Source organism: Vombatus ursinus, unplaced genomic scaffold (genome assembly GCF_900497805.2).
Source record: "Vombatus ursinus unplaced genomic scaffold, bare-nosed wombat genome assembly UNPS02005459.1, whole genome shotgun sequence".
In the NCBI taxonomy this organism is placed as follows: domain Eukaryota; kingdom Metazoa; phylum Chordata; class Mammalia; order Diprotodontia; family Vombatidae; genus Vombatus; species Vombatus ursinus.
In genome coordinates this window covers 175,818-195,192 of record NW_020945237.1, presented here as the reverse complement: position 1 = coordinate 195,192, position 19,375 = coordinate 175,818, and the positions used below count along the sequence as shown (strand labels likewise).

The following is a 19,375-nucleotide window of genomic DNA, read 5'->3' as shown; positions in this document are numbered from 1 at the left end:
TGTGTGTGTGTGTGTGTGTGTGTGTGTGTGTGTGTGTGTGTGTGTGTTTGCTTGCTTGCAAGAAGTCCCTGCCATTTCATAATGGAATAACTCCATCAAGATGCTAGACTTAGGTTTGGGAGCAGGGGAGCAAAGATACAATTCTTGATTCTTGGGAATATTTCTACTTCTGATCCCTGGGGTTGGGGTGGGAAGAGAGTGGTGTTGCTATGGGAAGCCAGTGTAGGGTAAATAGAGGAACAGGATTTGCTCTCCCCCTCTGCCCTCAGGTAGCACTTGTATTAGATTATTTTGGTTCAAGTGACTTATGCATGATCCTTTAATTTAGTGGTATCTTGGAGGGGGTGGGGAAAACAAGAAGGATGTTGCATGACAGCTAATCATCTTCTCCTATTGAGTCAGCTTGTGCGAGAAATATCCTGGGTTTGGACAGCATTTTCTTGTGACATTTTTGTTTTGTTTACTTCCTGGGGTTCCCTTTGAGGGAATTAAAGTGATCTCCAAAGGCTCCAGATCAACTGTATTTGTCCCCTATCCCAAAAATCTTAGGGATGCTGGCCTGTTATCTGACACTCCATCCAATCCTGTCTTTTCCCCTTCCCCTTCTCCACCAATTCCCCATTTCAGGATCTGAGTTTTTTTCCCCTTGGGTTTTGAGGTGACCTTGGGGGCTATGGACTAACTAGGACCCTAGCTTGTTGAATGATCATCAGAGTCCTTGGGAATAGCTGAGAATTGACCTGGAAAGTATCCAATTGACATTTGGAGTTTTCTGGGCCAAGTCTGGCAAATTGCCACCGGACTTGTGGCATTTGGCTCCCCATCAATCACCAGTTTATAAACAGCCTCTTCTTTCCATTAGAGAGGCAAGGAGGAATAAAGGATGCCCAAGATACTAAAGTGATGTCAGGGTAAAGAAGTGCAGAATATGGAGATGACTTCTAGAATCCATTTTCCATATACTAATGGTTATTTAGAAAGTACTGGATTCCCCCTTAAGTCCCTGCTTGTGCATGGTGTATTTTTTCATCCCAATTTTTCAAGTCTGAGATAGAGGTATCTGTTTAAACCCCCTGCTTTTCAATGACCTAATGCTTGAATTTGAACATCTGTACAAAAATCATTGGCCTCTCCCCATCAGGATTAGAAAATGGAGGCTTTGCGAAGAAGTAGTACAATGCTTGAATGTGTCAGCTAGTCAAAAATGGTGTCCATGGATGGGTTTTATACATACCTCAAAATCCCAAAGAACTGAAAAATCCATAGCTTTCTCTTCCTCAGCTCGGGGTATGGTTTTCCTAGGTATGCTTCCATAGGGCATACCCATTAAAACCTGTTTGAGGGAAGGATTAACATTTTTATTTCATTGACCATGTATTTCTCTGTCTCCATCTCCATCTCCACATAGGTGTGTGCCTCTCTTCATAGCTTCTACTGTGTTAAAGCAGGGCACTTACATTTTCCATTTTTTTCTTATTTACCAAATTTGCTGATGGGTCTCAGTAAAACATCTCTAAGCAAACTCAGGTAATTTATTTGTAGAAGGAGCAGAAAGACACTCAGAATGGTGTCTTCTTCCAACTATACCTAGCTTTCATAAAATTATCAGCTTTTCTACAGTAGATTGAGTTTCACTGTTAGTTCAATTTTCAAATACTGTTGTGCAGGAGATTACCACAGTGTGATAGCACTTTTGTGTTACAAAATGACAGTGATTTACAGAAAATTACTCTGAGGATCTGAGTGATTTTGGTTTCCAATATATAGGTTTGAGGATTTTTTTCCCTTTGGAGAGAGCCACACATTGGTTTAACCAGAATGAAAAATTTACCTGTAGTCGTACTAATATTGCTTTACAAGGCCAGGGGAGATGGTGAAGTAGGTTAACTGTGTTTTGGAATCCTTTTTCCTACCTATTCAATGTCTTTTACTTCTCCCAATACCTGTGCTTCTTTCCAAGTTCTTATTCTGGGCAAACTAGCCTTATTCTTTACTTTCTAATGTAAATTCCTGCTAAGGTGTTCACTGATAAAGGGGTAAGGTGTCACCCCTTCTAGAAATACATGAAGCCCCCAGCTTACAAATAGGATTCTAATTCAGCTTCTGATGCTTACAATCTATGTGACCTTGGGTAAGGTATTTGACATGGGCTGGACCTGTAGAATGAAGCAGGTAGATCAGACAGCCTCCAAGATGCCAGGCAGCTTTAAATGTATGATATATCCCTATTGACAGTATTTCAGTTATGTTACTGATTAAATAGGCTTTTGTGGGGTGTCCTAGAAACCCAACCCCCTCATAGAAAGTTGTTTTTATTGGAAAATGCTTTCAAAGTTTTAACAACTCACTTAAAAATGGAATATTTAAACAACTCTGTTTGTGTGTGTGTGTGTGTATGTGCGTGTGTGTTTGTGTTGCCCATATTTGCATTGTCAGTATAGATCAAAAAGCTTTGTAGATCCTAAAGAATGTGTCTTTAAAAGCTGAATTTCAGGCATGTGGTGGGTGAGGACCCCTGTTTGGCACCCTTCAGATCATACTATGCTAATGGCATATTGGAAAGACTGTCTGCTGAAGTGTATCTCCCTAGGGAGCTCTGAATCCCATTTTGAGGAGATTCCTATAAGATGGATAACCTTATGAGTAGATCAATTACACCATTATCCTTGGAGGCAAATGACTTACATGTCTCCCTTTTTCTGAGAAGTTAGCCAGTCAGCAAATTTTTAATGTCTTAGTTATGCTTTTGACCCTCCACTTAACTTAGGTGACTTCTCTGAGCTCTTGACTTCAGCTCTTAATTTCTTTCTGTGCAGGAGAATCCTTTTATGTCCCTTTCAGTTCTGAGCCCTCTAAAATCAGGATGTGTATAGATATTGTGCAGAAAATCTTACGTGTCATTAGCATTTTAGTGAATCCTTGCTCTTCTCCTTGGTGCCTAAATTATTTCCTATTAGCAAGTAGAATGTAAGCTCCTTGAAGGTAGGACTGTTTCTTCTCTTGTGTTTGCATCCTCAGGCCTGGATTTGGCCTGTACTTAATGAATGCTCATAGGATGGAATTGGAGTGGATTAGTAAATTAAATCCTTTTAGCTACCAGAGGATTTTTTAGTATCCCCTATGATGTGAAAGTAAGTACTGAATGAGTTTAATCTTTCTTATTCCCCTCTTTGGAGACTTCAGGCTAAGTATTAACATTCATAAATGCAATATCACAGGTTTTTTTATTTTTTAATACCATAGGTGTTTATTTACTTTTGGCTTTCATGATTCCATTGCATAGAGAACTGCATCTACCAAAGGAGACTGACAATTGCTTTGCACATTTGTTATCAAGTCTTAAAGAGTTGCCTGAAGGCAATGAAGGCTCATGGGACCTCTCCAGGGTCACACAACCAACACATCAGAGATGAGACTTGAATCCAAAGCTTTCGATTTGGAAGCCAGTTCTCTATTCACTATATCCATAGGTTGAAATCACTCTACCCCTGAGTGAGGAAATGATCTCTTTTAATAAACATATGGAGCATTCAATTAGATGGTCACATTTGATTTTAAGGCTTGCCAATGAGAAGTCATGCTAAGTTAATAAGGTGTTTGTAAGTAGGTTTTATAGCTAATGTATAGTTCAGAATAAAGGATTTATAAATAATGGAGTTTGCATTTTCAGTCTGGGGTTATTAGAACACACTGGCAGCCACTTCTAACTCATCCATTTTAATTTGCATTGTGTTGAGGGTTTTGAATTCTATGATGAATGGCTGAACAGTAAAGTGTTCCAAGGGTGGTGACGAAAGGTAGAATTAGGTCCAATGTTCTCATTAAACCATTTATAACAGAATGATTATTGGCCAGCTATTGTAAAAGTGATTGGTAAACCAGGCAGAAAATATTATGTGTAAAAAGCGTGTTATCCTGTAGCCCTTCCAAAGAATGCATTTGGATGCATTGGACATTGCTAGAAGCATAAGCAGAGAAAGCTAATTGTAGATGTGTACTGCATTTAATGGACTTAGTGGTCTAGTGGAAAGAGCCTGAGTTCCAGAGTCAGAAGGCTAAGGGCGAGTCATTTAGTTATTTTTGCCTTGTTTTCTTCACTCATAAGTTGGGAACAGTATTACTTGCTTCCTCTCAGGTGTGTTGTAAAGGCTGAACAGAACAAGGCAATAGATGTGAACAATAATGATAGCTAACAATTAAATATTGCCTTAAGACTTGCAAAATGCTTTCCACACTTTATCTCATTTGAACTTCACAGCTACCTTCCGAGAGGGGAACATATTATCCCCATTTAACAGATAAGACTCTCAGAGGCCCTCAGAAGTTTTGACTTGCCTGTGATCACAGAATTAGCACCCAGTATGATAGTCTGTATATTCTTTTCAGTTCAATTAAATACTTATTAAGCACCTACAGCATACCGGGGACTGGGAATACAAAGACAAAACTGTCTCTGCTCTGCAGAAGCTTATATTCTACCATATCTCAGAGAAACTCAATAAATATCTGTTTCAGGATAGTTGAGGAATAGTTGAATTTGGAATTGGGGATCTGGATTTGAATCCTGACCATTACCTAATAAACACTTTTTAAAAGTGCTATATAAACATCATTGTCATCATCATTATTATTATTATTACCACTTCCATCTATATAACCTTGGACAAATTTCTTAACCTTCTGGGTCTCAGTCTCTTCATCAATAAAATGGGAGTGGTTGGGCTATATGATATCCAAGGTTTCTTCTAAGCCTAAATCTTATGGTCATTAAAAAAAATGAAATCTGACCTTAGGAGAACACTTCTTATACATGTGGTTTAGTCCTGTCTATTCCACCGACCATCTCAGGGCACATGTGAGGGAGACATTTTAAATGTCACCACAAATTATTTTACAAATAGAAAGCACTTGGTAAATGTGACATGATGAGAAGAATAATAATGACTTATATTGATTAGCATTTGAGATTTTCAACGGTTTTTCAAAGATTTCCTTACAACAATGCTATCAGATAGTGGCTGCACATAGTAGGCACTTAAATGTGTATTGGCAGTTTGGTGTCCCTATTTTACAGATGAGCAAACTGAGGCTTGCTCATTTTATTTATTGGTTTGCTTAAGGACATAGAAGTAAAAAGTGGCAGTCAGCATTCAAACTCATCTATTGTCCTGGAACCTGTTATTCTTCCCACCATAAAAATAAGGTCACTATTCACAAATAAAGAGGATTCTATTCTTACCTCTGGGATTATGACCAGACCAAAAATTAAACCAAAAAGCACCAGATTCACTCCATACATCCATCGAAGGAAAATGAAATAGGAGGCGACTGAAGAGCCAAAGTGACCTGGGATGAGAGAAAAGAAAGACATTCAAGTGTGGGGGCGGCTGGAAATCCCATGGTCTGTGTGCTGAGCAGAACATATCCCCAAGCATACCCACCACCCAAACTCTTGCTTGGTTGAACACTTGTCAGTCTGAGTAAAAGAGCCCAAGAAACCCTTACTTTCAATCTCTTTGATCTTCATTTCCCATGGAATACATTGAGTCTTGAAATTATTGAAATCCCGCTTAAATTTGATCCATTTCTGAAAGAAAACAGTTGAACTGTAGCATCCTTGCTGGAGCAGGAGGTGGAAGAAGGCTGACTTGGGAATTGGGGAATGGGGTGGGGTGGTGGGCCATTTTGGGGTCGTTAGCCAATTGGTATCATCTTGGTCCAGCACTTTGCAATCGTGGCAGGGCCAGCCATAGAGGGAGGAAGAGTGGTTAGGTTGGTGCCAAGCAAAGCCTTGTCCTCATCCCATTCACTTGTAAAGCAATTGAGAAACTATGGCAAAAACAATGAAAAGTGTGATAGTAGCGACACATCCACTTGCCAAATCTACTGAGTGCTTTGTTTGTTGTTGAGTCAATAAGCATTTATTAAGCAACTACTGTGTGCTGAGCATTGTGCTAGTAGAACACAATCCTGTCTTAGAAAATAGTAGATATGGATAGTACAAATACAGCTTTAGAAAATATATTGTGATGTGATTGAATTCTTATCATTGTGGGATCTCAAACCAATTGGAAAAAAATGAGGATTGCTCTATGATGGAGAGGCAGGGTGGTGCACTGAAAAGAGTGCTGGACTTGCAGTCAGAAGAGACTTGGGTTCAAATCTTGTCTGTGACACTTACTAACTGTGTCATAGTTGCTAACTGCCACCTCTCTGATCCTCAGCTTTCTCATCTTTAAAATGGGGCTCGTGATGCTTGAGCTCCTTACTCCAGGAATATTATGAGAAAAGTGATTTGTAAACCTTAGGGTGCTATAGAAAATCCGAATTAAATGAGGGAGGTCCCCAGTGAATCAGGCGGACCACCTTCAGTGAACTTATGGGAGGCCATGGACAAGAAGATGGGAAACACAGATGGGCTGTAATCTGTATCATTGCAGAGAACATTTACATAAGATCCCAGATCTGTTTGAATATTTGAGTTTTATTACCAGACACAGACATTGATTGGCTGAGAGAATAAAACCCTAGCCAAATCAGGCTTGTGCAGCTCTGCAGAAGGCAGTTTTTTTCCCCTCTGAGTTATTCTAACCTTGTATTTTTATTAAAATTTTCCTTGTTTGTCAAGACCCAAGGCCAACTTCCTAGACTATATGATCCATAAAAGCAGAGAATAGATTCTTTTTTTATTTTTTTGGTGCACTTGGTGCCCAGAATATTACCTCACGCATGCTAAGAGTCTAGTTAATGTAGGTTGACTTAATTTTTTAATCTAATTAAAAAAGGCATAAAATGTTTTTATGTCTAAGGCACTAGAAGTGTTAAATTATTTTCAATATACAAGCAATTCCTGCTCTTAAAATTTAGATGATTTATTACAAACTTGACAGTGATTATCAATAAAACTAAATAAATTTGCCTAGTAACCATTTACATTTACAGTCATTTTAATGCATAAAATATTCTAAGAATTTTTCAGTCTCTCCCTCTAAGTCTCCACCAGGATACTTTGTCCATTCCTTCTAATTTACATTTCCTTTTAGGTGGTGGTAGTTTTGTGAACTTTGTACATCTGATTCTGCTTTTTTCGCTTTTGATAATTTCTTTTAAAAAATAAATTTTATTGATATCTTTTGTTTTTACATTAATTACATTTCCCAGTGTATCCTTCCTTACTCTTTCTTCCACAGAGCAATTTCTTATAAAAAATATAGAAGAAAAAGAAGAGGGGGCAGCTAGGTGGCACAGTGGATAGAGCACCAGCCCTGGAGTCAGGAGGACCTGAGTTCAAATTGGGCCTCAGACACATAACACTTACTAGCTGTGTGACCCTAGGCAAGTCACTTAACCCCATTGCCTAGCAAAAACAAAAAGAAGAAAAAGAAGAAAAAGTTCTGCAAAACTAACCAGCAGAATTCAAAAAAGATTTTTGTATATCCCTTTGATTATATTTTATAGTATTCCATTATATTAATGTACCACTACAGCTAGGTGGCACAGTGGTGAAAATGCTGAACCTGAAGTCAGGAAGAACTAAGCTCAAATTCTACCTCAGACATTTACTATCTATATGACCCTGGGCAAGTCACTTGACCTCTATCTACCTCAGTTTCCTCATCTGTAAGGTGAGGATAATAAGAGTACCTTCCTTCCAGAGTTGTTGCAAGGATAAAATGAGATAATAGTTGTAAAGAACTTTAACATACTACATAGTTGTTAGTTATTATTATCATTATTATTATTACAACTTATTTAATTATTTCTCTACTGTTGGACTCTAGGTGGACTCCAGGATTTTTGCAGTTACAATAATGCTGCTATGTTTTTCAGAATATTTTCAATGATGGAAGTGTTAAATCAGAGAAAATGATTAGTTTTGTAACCTTTCCATGTACTGCCAGATTACTCTCCCAAAAGGTTTTACATATTAGCAATTCTACTAGTGATATTTCTCCACATCTCCTCTGGCTTTGACTTTCATGATTTCATTGCTTTTGCTGGTAAAGAACCAAAGGTGGTACTTTAAAATTGTTTTAATTAATATCTTTTTGATTGTTAATGAGGATTTTCAAGTGATTATTAACAGTTGATATTTATTCTTTTCAAAATTGTCATTGTATATTCTTTGACCATTTATTCACTGTGACCTGGAAGTGTGTTGAATTTTTGACTCAAAATACATATTCCTTAAAAATCACTTGCAGACATTTTTATCTGTTGCCTTGCATTGATATTGGATGATTATTCCTGATCATTTATTATTATCATATCTCACATTTGGTAAAAAGTGACAGTAAATTTTTTTATGGGGTATCTCCATTTCTAGCTCACTTACTGACTTAATTCTATGCCATTAGAAAAGATTAGAGCACCAATTTAAGTCCATATCCAGAAGCCAAACATTACCCCAACTTTTAACATAGGTTTCAAGAATATGCTTAATTCAACAAAGCAGATCACAAGTCCAAAAGACTTTGAGCATGTTCCTTGTGCCTTAAAGATCTCACCATGAAAACAGAAGTAACAAATCCAGGGACAGTATGTATATGAGTGGGGATTGTTATGATTATTTTTTGGTTTAGACCTTTGATTTAATTGGTGTATGGATGGTGAGGCAACTATTTCAACCAATGAAGATCTGCACTTGGTAGTGCCTCTTATAGTCTTAGAGAATTTCCTAGGGAAACTGCGATATATGTCCCAGATGGGGCTTGAGCCAAGGTTCTCTGGACTCTGAGGCTGGCTTTCTATTTACTACAGCTCAGCAACCTATAGGAATAGCATAAGGAAACAAATTCCATGTGCACAACTATTTCTTGTTCAGTCATTTCAGTTGTGTTCTACTCTTCAGGACCCCATTTGAGGTTTTCTTGGCAGATACTAGAGCGGTTTGCCATTTCCTTCTCCATTTTATTTTTTTTACAGATGAAGAAACTGAGGCATACAGAATTAAATAATTTGACAGGGTCACACAGTTAGTAGATTTGAATTCAGGTCTTTCTGACTCTAGGCCAGGCACTCTATCCACTGTGCCACCTAGCTGCCCAAAATAATTATAGCAGGCCTTTTAAAATTCACCGTTAATTCTACATGACCAGGTATGAGATAGGACAAGGGACACAGTCAAGCCAGGAGGCCCAACTGAGACTTTGAAGCATCGGCATAAAGAAATGATTAGGAATCTCTTGCCTATAAGATTTAATTCCCGGCCCAACCCCCACCTCAGGTTATAACGAGTGGAAGAACTCTTCACCCCTTCAAGTAATAGATAATTTCCCAACAATGAGTTCGAGAGAAAAACAAGTCTCCTATACCTTAGAGGTATACCTTAACAGGACTGGCCTGAGCAGAGAAGGGGAAAGAAATTGACAGAGCATGGAAGCAGTAAAGGGGAGCTTGGATCCACTTCTCATCGCTGTCAACAACTCATTGTGTGACCCCGAGCTAGGCATTAGCACTCTGTGTCAGCATATGGCATCAGAATGGCTGGGGATCATTGTCATTACCAGCTGAGAAGCGTTTGTGTGGATTAGAGATTTTGTATAGATAATGGGCTTCCCTAATACCTTTGAACATAAGTTTTTCACAATGGAGTTGTCATGATTGAATAAAGACAAGACTGACCCAGACCCCAAACGGCCCCATTCCCCTTGACTTCTCATTGGTGTGGCACATACCTTATTCATCATCATTTTATAGGCGTAGAATTTCTTGCCTTTTCCCTTTCCTAATGCTCCTTCAAACTTCTCTACAAAAGCTTGGGCTTCCCTAGTTAAAAAATAGGGCAGGTGCTTAATTAAAAACCAAACGTAAAAAAAAAATAGGCTCTATGAGGGTGTGCAGGTGGCTTAATAATAACAACAGAGCTTTAATATCTGTGCATGTGTTAGATGAGAAAGATATGAACCAGTTCATCTATTAAATAATCTCCAATAGGTCAGAGCATTTGAGGGTATGCATATACATCCATGGAGGTCAAGCTGGAAAATATTCTGGATTTAGTACACACACACACACACACACACACAGACACACACACACACACACACGTCTTTAAACAGCAAAGGGGACATGGAAACCAGGGTCTTTTTCATATAGGGGCAAAGAGTTCTCTTTTTATGTCTTCATTGGTGGCACAAAGGTGGCATTTTCATTGGTACCACCAAAGGCAAAGGCTTTGAAAAACTCAAATGAGATAATACTTTGCAAACTTTAAATGTATGTAAATGTAAATGCCAGCTTATAGTAATAATAATTTTGTTCAGTTTTTCAGTCATGTCTAACTCTTCATAACTCCATTTGGGGTTTTCTTGGCAAAGATACTGGAGTGGTTTGTCATTTCCTTCTCTAACTCATTTTACAGATGAGGAAACTGAGGCAAACAGGGTGGAGTGAATTGCCCAGGGTTACACAGCTAGTAAGTGTCTGAGGTCAAATTTGAACTCAAGTCTTCCTGTCTTCAGTCTCACACTCTATCCGCTGTGCCACCTACCTGCTGTCATCATCATCATCATCATCATCATCATCATTATCAGCAGCAACAGCAGCAACAGCAGCCTTCAGTCACCAAACCTATAGTCTTGCTGATGACTTGATTCCTTGACCCTTTTACTGCACATCTGAGCTCAAGCAATATTTATATAGCAGTACAGGGATAGGTGTTAAACAATTGGACTGGGGAGGGAGCAAGTATGTATACACTTTTAACATTGATCTACATGAACACTTTCTTAAATCTAGACAATCAACAAAACAGTAAATCAGGCCCTGATTTGTAGAGATTGCAGAATTCTGAGGTGTATCTGCTCATCCTGAAAATTTAACAGTCAGGTCTCTAGAACACCCTTGCATGTGCTATCTCATTGGATCCCCACAACAACCCTGTGAGGTAGGAACTATTATTATCACCTGCATTTTATAGATGAAGAAACCAAGTATCAGAAGTTAAATAACTTGTCCAGGGTCACACAGCTGGTAAGTATTTGAGGCAGATTTGAATTCCAGGTCTTCCTGATTCCAAGTCCAGTGCTCTTCCATTATGTCATGGCTTTTGTGCCTATTTTCCTATGCTTATATATGTATATGTTGCTTGCCTGAGAGACAGAAGTGCAGGAACACTTCTGGCTTTGTCTTTTTATCATTAGCACCCAGCAAAGTGTCTGGCACATAGTAGGTCTTTAAAAAATGCCTGTTGATGGACCATGCTACTTCTCTGATGTCAGCTTTTCAGAAACCTATAAAAGAACTGGGTGTGTTGGGGAGACATGGAAGCAGAAAGCCGCAAGGGATCTGCAGACATAGTCTGGGATTTCTCTTTGACATCATTTCAGAATCTCAGACTTGGGAGGCCATCTTGTCTAAGGCATATGTGAATCCATGTCCCCTCTACAAGATGCCATCATCTAACCTCTACTTAACTACTTCCTGTGAGAAGGAACTCACCGACTCTTGAGGCAGCCCCTTTGAGATAGCTCTTACTGTTCAGGAGTTTTCTCTTTCCTCTTTCGTCCATTGCTTCTAGTCTCTCATTAGACTGTAAGCGCCTCCATTGGACTCAATACCCCTTGAGAGTAGGGACGATCTTTTACCTTTGTATCCTCAGCACTTGGCACTGTGCCTGACGCACAGTAGGTGCTTAATAAATGCTTGTTGACTGTTGGCTGACCAGTTCTACCCCTCCTGGGACTCAGCAGAAAAAGTCTAATCCTGGATGAGCAAACTCCTACTAATGCAAGTTGGCATCATTTCTGAACTTATTCTCTTGGTACACTTGGTTCCTCTTCAAGACTGTAAGTCCCAGGGTCAAACAGTCAACATGTGTCAGAGGTGGGGATTGACCTCAGGTCTTCCTGGCTTTGAGGTCAGCTCTCTATCCACTACACCACACTGCCTCTCAAGCATTCTATATCTAGATGTATGGATATTTATTTCTTTTTGTGGGCAGGAAATAAGTCCATGTCTCTGCTTTGCCTTAAACAGTCTCAGGGTCTGACACTACCTGATTCCCTTTAGATTGTTAATACTCCTTTCTGGAGACCATGATGTCAATGTCGGGATGCCCAGACTCAATTCTTCCTGAAGAACTGTTAGGTAACTCTCATGTTCACATCTGCCTTCCCACTCCCAAATGCCCTAGACCAGTGGTTTTCAAACTTTTTGGTCTTAGAACCCCTCTATACTCTTAAAAATTATTAAGAACCCTCCTCCCCAAACAACTTACATTTATGTAGGTTATCTCTATTAATAGTTACCATAATAGAAATTAGAACATCTTACTATTATTGTTAAAATAATTTTGCCCTTACTGGGCTCCTGAAATGGTCTCAGGGACTCCCAGGGCTCTCTAGACAATACTTTTGCAACTCTGCCCTTAACACATGCTTTGTCTGGTCTTTTCAGCAGAGTGGTATAGGGGAAAGAACACTGGCCTTTGAGTTAGGAAGGTCTCAGGTTCCAATAATTGCCCTGACACTTACTGGTTATATGATTTGTGGTTTAGATGACATGGGGGTAGAAAGTTTATATGACATAGAGGGTAGAATACAGGAACTAGAGAACCACCTTGGAGTCGTGATCACGTGGATTCAAGAGCCACTTCTGAGCCATACTGCTGTGTGACCTTGGATAAGTCACCTAATGTCTAGGTGTTCCAGCAACACTCTGGGTTTGTAAATACTTGAATGGTGTTGGTAGAGGGAGTTTCCTCTCTGGGATGCTCCCTAAACCAGTAAAATCACAGATCCTACCCTCACCCACCAAGAATGACCCAAGGCAAGTCACATTACTACTTTTTGTTTCAGTTTCCTAACCTGTAAAATGGGTATAATGATACTTGCCCTACTCCCTTCATGTGGGTGTTCTGAGAAAAGCTTTTGTAACCCTGGAAGTGTTACAGAAATATGGATTATTAAACGGAAAGAGGTGGTCTTGGATACCGGAAGTTGGTCAATATGACATAATATTGGATCGTATCTACTATTTTACATATTAACTTTTTTTTTTTCCATTTGGTAGTCCCATTTCATCCATCAGACTTTAAACCCAATGGTAGGAGGCCTAGGCCATATATTACTTCTAGATCTTTAACTGCCCATTGATTGCATTGGGTCATCCCTCACTGTGAGGAAGGCCGTGTTCTGTCTAATGTCTTTGTGTGGCCCCTGGGCTGCTTCAGAGGCAGCCTCTGGGCTGGAGTATAGAGAATAAAGAGATAGTGTCTCCTTCCCAGAGGAGGCCTTGGGCTCATCCCAAGGATGGGTCAAGAACCTTGGGATTCCTCTCAGAATCCTCACACACAGCCAGCTTTGGAACCCTCTAATTCCTTCTGACTTTGGTGGCTCCTGGCAGGGAGTTGGTGGGAGAGGGGAGAAGGGACCCAAGTAGAAAGAGGACCGATTCTGCTTTACCTGAGAACTTCTAATTTTTTCACCATTGGCCAAGGCTTATTTCGAATGGTGGCTATGACCTGCTTTTTCTCTTCAACCTGTTCCATGATGCGGGCCATTTCTTCTTCCGCAATGGACTCCTCATCTGAGGAGTTGGGAACTGATGGAGAAGAGCTGGGAGAAAAGTTCCAGATAGAGAGGAGAATTAAAAATAAAAACCTACTCTGGGCTTTTTGTTTTATAGTGTTGTCAGACTCTGAGGGACCTGAGGCGCTTAAGGAATAAAGAGATAATCATAATAATCACGTCACACATATTCAGCAGTGCTTTAATGTTTACAAACAACACCCCTGTAGAGAAGGTGGTGCAAGTGTTTTTGTCGTCATTTTACAGATGAGGAAACTGAGGCAGTGAGGATTAAACTGAAGTGAACTGAGTTTCTGTGGGACTTGCCCAAATCACACAATTCAGAAGTTTCTGCAGTGATATTTGAGTCCACGGCTCCTGACTCCAAGGTCAGTGCTCTACTCACTGTGTTACGTACCCCACATCATCTGTATTTCCTGTGCCCCGTCACTGCCACCTAGTAATGCTAGGTTGGGAAGGAAGCGTAGGATTCCTTCCAGGTCCCAGAACAACCCATTGCCCTGTGTGACTTGGGATCTATTTGGGTTCTTTGGCATCGGTGACTCTCCAGGGCTATTGAACCCGGAGTCGCAGCGTCTTAGAGTTGGAAAGCATCTCAGAAGCTACGAAGTCCAACCCATCCCTGAGAAGAAATCATCTGGACAGTACCGCTGCTAAGTGACCATTCAGCACATGCTTTCAGATTCCAAGGAGAGTGAACCTACTGCCGATAAATCAATCAACAAGAAGGTTTTTAGGTGACATCTATGTGCCAGGTGCTGTGTTAGGTAATAGGGACACAGAGACAAAAATGGAACTGGCCACGTTCTCAAGAGCATACATTCTATCAGGGAGACAACATGTATACATATAGGGATAGGCACTGGACCTGTGACTTTATCGATATTGGTAAAGCCTAGATGATGAAATTCTCTGCCAGTGCATTGTCTATGCAATTCATACTTTTGAAGACTTTCCCAAAGCATTGAGAGGCTAAGTGACCTTTTTAGGGTCACACAGCTAATGTAATTATAGCTAATGTTTATATTGCATTTACTATGTGCCTGGCACTGTGCTAATCATTTTACAATTAGGATCTCATTTGATCCTCACAACAACCCTGGGAAATGGGTGCTATTATTAGCCTGATTTTATTGATGAGAAAACAGAGGCAAGCAGAGGTTAAGTGACCTGCCCAAGGTTGCATAGTCAGAAGTGTCTGAGTACAGATTTGAACTCAGGTCTTTCTGACTCTAGTCTCAGCCTATTCATTGTGTCACCTAGCTCCCCCAATGTGTCAGAGGTGGAATTTGAATCATATCTTCTCGGCTCCAAAACCCGATCTCTCTACCATACTGCTTTTCACATACACACAAAATATACACAAAATAAATACAGGTTAATTATTTGGTGGACAGGATGAACACCAGTAGACTTCCACTTTTGGATAATTCCAGTCATTAGGAATTATTTCCTGTAGCAGGAAAGGTACTGGGAGAGAGCTGGGTTTAACCCTACTTCTGAGACATTAATTAGGTAACCAGAGGCAATCACTTAACTGTGCAGGTCCTCAGTATCCTCATTTGTAAAAATGAGAAGGTTTAACTAAATTGTCTCCGAAGTCCCTTCCAGCTCTAAATCTATAACCTTATCCTATCCTCCTGACCTGTGTGACCTTGGGCAAAACACCAAGCCTCTCTGGGCTCCGGTTTTCTCATCTGTAAAAAGAGAAGATTGGATAAGGTTATCCCTTCTGGCTGAAGTTCCATTGATCTCTGGTAAGTTAAGTGTTGGCATGGTTCTATATGCTATTGGGGGTGGGGAGAGAATGAATGGGTGAAGTTCACAGATTATTTTGACCATTAGTTTTATCTACGTTCTCCCTAAACTTTTCAGAGCTGCTAACAACCATCAATTTGACACAAGAGAATTTCATCTTCCTTCTCCTTTTGTATTTTGCCTAGGATGAAGCAGAGGCAAGTAGCCCAAAGGAGCAGAGAGAAGGAACAGAGTCCTTGAGGCTGAATAAGTGTCAAGATGCCTCCTCAACATCTCCTAGTCAGGAGGGGGAGTCCCTCCCTTTAAAGCAGGGGTTCTTCGTTCTTTTTGTGCCGTCGACCCCACTGGCAGCTTGGTAAAGGTTACAGACCCTTTCTCAGAAGGATGTTTTTAAATGAGTAAGATAAAATACACAAGAGGACAAAGGAAACCAAAGGCTGGGTGAAAATAAAAATGGAATTTTTTCCCATTTGAATTCATGGACCCCTGTAATCTATCCACCAACTCTTTAGGGTCCATGATCCCTGGTTAAGAACCCCCTTCCGAGGATGAGGTTAAGTTTGGAGGCAAAACACCCTACCTGTGTTTCTTCAGCTGCTTCTCTTTCTTCCTCTGAATGTGCTTTTCTTTACTTTTGGCTTCTTCCTGTTCTCTGTGGGAAGCCTTCCGGTCCCTCTTCCTCTTCCCATTCCAAGGTTTCTCTGCTTTGCTCCACTCTTCTTCCCCAAACACTTCCCGTTGCTTCCTCCGGACATTGTTCTTCCGTTGGGGGGTGCTGGCCTTGATTTCTCTACTGCCTCCTTCTTTTCCTTCCCTTCTGCTCTCCTGGGTTCTCTTCTTCCTGTTGGAGGGAGACCGTGGCTTGTCTCGTGTGGCCTCTGCCTCGGGGCTTGGCTTTCTGGAGGCTCTCTTCCCGTCCACCAAATCTGCACAGGATAGAAGAGGACAAAGAAGGCACCAGCCCACCCCATGTTCTGGGATGGGGAATCTGCTCATTGCACTGGGCAGAGTTCTCCAATTTCCTCTGACGAAATTGGAGAAGAGAAGATAAAAGAGGCCCAGGGGTCACAGCGACTTTTCTACCTATGTGGTGGCAAGTAGCACATTCTCATTGTTTTTATTAGAAAGTTTTGAGTCGCTGAAACCTTATTCAGTGAAAAGCCAAGAAAAGCATGAACCCAATGCAAAAGATCCAAATCCATGCCCTGCCTCAAAGTCATCTAGACACCCTGGGTAAGTTACACCAGCCAGTCAGTCCCATAGCTACTTGCTCAGGGTGAGGAACAGTTCAGATGAAGCAAGTGATTCACCAGGTCAGTGTTACTTATTTCCTTCCTGTAGCCCTCCTGAAGGGGATAATGATTTGGTCAGGCTTTTTCAAGAGTTGACAAAGTATTGTTCCTTGTAAGCTGGATTTCCTTCAACTATCTTGTCTCCACATGGAGGTGTGAGTTCATATGCTACTTCTGATACCTCTCATTTGTGAGAGGTGCCATGTTGTAGTGCCATTCTGTTCACTACAGAGAGCAGATTTGGAGTCAAAAGACCTGGGTCCAAATCCTGGCTTTTCTACTTACCTGTGTGACCTCATTCTCTCTTGGCCTCAGTTCCTCATCTGTAAAATGATGGGGTTGGACTAAATGATTTCTAAGTTACCTTCCAGCTCCAAATATGTTTCCACCTCTGCCAACTTTTTTAAAAAATTTTTTAAAAATTAAAAAAAAATTTTTCTCTGCCATATTTAAAACTGGGAATGAGAATATCCATATCTTTAAGAAGAATGGGCTAATAATAAAACTATCTTTCAAGCACTGGGGGTGGGGGCTAATGGTGATACAGATGGTGGCCTAAGCCCAAAGTTACTCAATATTTTGTTCATTTGGAATGGGCTCTTGTGAAGCTTGTTAATGGGATAGATTCTTCAGAGCTGCCTGGCTATGTGAGCTGTAGCTCAGAAGGACTCACATTGTATACACCCAGTGTGTGCTTGGGGCCATGACGCCGATCTAACTCAGTGAAGTTTCCCTCTTAGACCTGGCCCTAGACAGAATTGTGAAATCAGAGCCGTTTTTACCAAGTAGCCTCTCCTCCTCTCACCCCCAGCCTCCATCTTATGCAATTTTCCCTCCCTGATGGAGTCTCCTCATTCCCCATCCCAGACACTTAGTTTCCTCATCTTTTTTTTTAACATCAGCTCCTTCCCCCTCCAATCTTTTATCAACACTTTATCTCAGGAAACAGTCTAATAAACTCATTGCCTTAAAATGTAAATGACTTAAAACCTGTTATTGCCTAGAAGTTAGGTGACTTGCCAGGGTCACACAGCAGTATGGATCAGAAGTGGCCCTTGAATCCATATCATCATGACTCCAAGGCAGGTTCTCTAGTTCCTGCTTTCTAACCTTCATGCCATATAAACAGTAAGTCATATAACCAGTAAGTGTCAGGGCAATTATTGGAACCTAGGACCCTCCTGATTCAAAGGCCCATGTTCTTTCCCCTATACCACTCTGCTGAAAAGACTAAACAAAGCAGATGTTTAAGCAGTGCATGCAAAAGTATTGTCCAGGGACCCCTGGGAGTCCCTGAGACCCTTTCAGGAGGTTGGTGAGGTCAAAAATATTTTAATAGTAAGACCAGGATGTTTTAATTTCTAATAGGGTATATAGTAAAAGATATAACCTGCACAAATGAAAGTTCCTTGGTGGAGGTCCTGAATAATTTTTAAGAGTATAGAGGGGTCCTGAGACCAAAATGTTTGAGAACCACTGGTCTAGGGCATTTGGGGGTGAGCAGGTAGATGTGGACAATTCTTTATGAAGAATTAGTATGGGCATGCTGACATTGATATCATGGTGGCAAGAAAAAGGCATCTTCAAAGGGAATCAGGTAGTATCAGACCCTGGGACTGTTTAAGGCAAAGCAGAGACATGGACATATTTCCTGCCCACAAAAAGAGATAAACATCCACAATCTAGATATAGAATGCTTGAGAGGCAGTGTGGTGTAGTGGATAGAGAGCTGGCCTCAAAGCCAGGAAGACCTGAGGTCAAGCCCCACCTCTGACACAGGTTGGCTGTTTTACCCTGGGACTTATAGTCTTGAAGAGGGACCAAGTGTACCAAGAGAGTAAGTTCAGAAGAGATGCCCGTTTGCATCAGTAAGAGTTTTGTCATCCAGGATCCCTTTGTCCAGATGGAATTACAGGTCAAGACCCATTACACACACACACACACTCAATCAATCAGATTTTTTTCTATTGCTTTTGAACTAGAACATCAAAATATTCTTCAAACTGAACCTTGGGTCAAACTGCTATTGTACTTGACTCAAGGACTGCCTTGAATTAGGAGGATGGGCACAGCAAGCTGCATCCCTCCTCTCACTCTTTTCCCTCTAATTCACCAGTGAAGCGCAATTTGATCCAATTCAATTCAGTATATTATTTTTTTTAAAAGGCAATGGGGGTTAAGTGACTCGCCCAGGGTCACATAGCTAGTGTCAAGTGTCTGAGGCTGGATTTGAACTCATGTCCTCCTGACTCCAGGGTCGGTGCTCTATCCACTGCACCACCTAGCTGCCCCCAATTCAGTATATTCTTAATAAGGCCCTAATTTATGCCAGGCAGTGTGTTGGGTCATCCTGGATATTGCAAGAGGAAAGACCGTCCATTTCCTGTTCTCCCCATCAGGGTAAAAGACATGTACATAATGATAAATTAAAATATGATAAAGCTTATTGGAAATGTCAGCTAGGGATTCAAAGGAGAGGAGGCTGCTTCTGTGGAGGAGGATGGGAAGAGATCAGGGAGGATTTTCCACAGAGAAAGACAATGTCTTGAGGAAAAAGGATGATTTCAGCAAGAAAGATCCTTCAACCCATTCCCCCTGGTTTGTTGTTGTTTTGTCATGTCTAACTTTTCTTGATCTGATTTGGATTTTCTTGGCAAAGATACTAGAATGGCTTGCCACTTCCTTTTGCAGCTCATTTTACATATAAGGAAATTGAGGCAATCAGAGTTAAGTGACTTGCCCAAGGTCACAGAGCTGTTAAGTATCTGAAGCTGTATTTGAACTCAGGTCTTC

The 19,375-nt window shown here is 40.7% G+C and overlaps 1 protein-coding gene across 1 annotated transcript in view; it reads right to left on the bottom strand.

Annotated features, from left to right (window-relative positions):
- Positions 1-17,287, bottom strand: part of TMC2 (transmembrane channel like 2) — a 56,597-nt gene extending 39,310 nt beyond the window's left edge. Inside the window, exons 1-7 of the mRNA XM_027847855.1 lie at positions 17,256-17,287; positions 15,871-16,314; positions 13,407-13,559; positions 9,678-9,768; positions 5,506-5,587; positions 5,240-5,346; positions 1,235-1,333 (exon numbers count right to left, since the gene is read on the bottom strand). Of these exons, the coding sequence (XP_027703656.1) occupies positions 1,235-1,333; positions 5,240-5,346; positions 5,506-5,587; positions 9,678-9,768; positions 13,407-13,559; positions 15,871-16,314; positions 17,256-17,287 (1,008 nt within the window). The remainder of the gene's footprint in view (positions 1-1,234; positions 1,334-5,239; positions 5,347-5,505; positions 5,588-9,677; positions 9,769-13,406; positions 13,560-15,870; positions 16,315-17,255) is intronic.
- Positions 17,288-19,375: the final 2,088 nt, after the last annotated feature.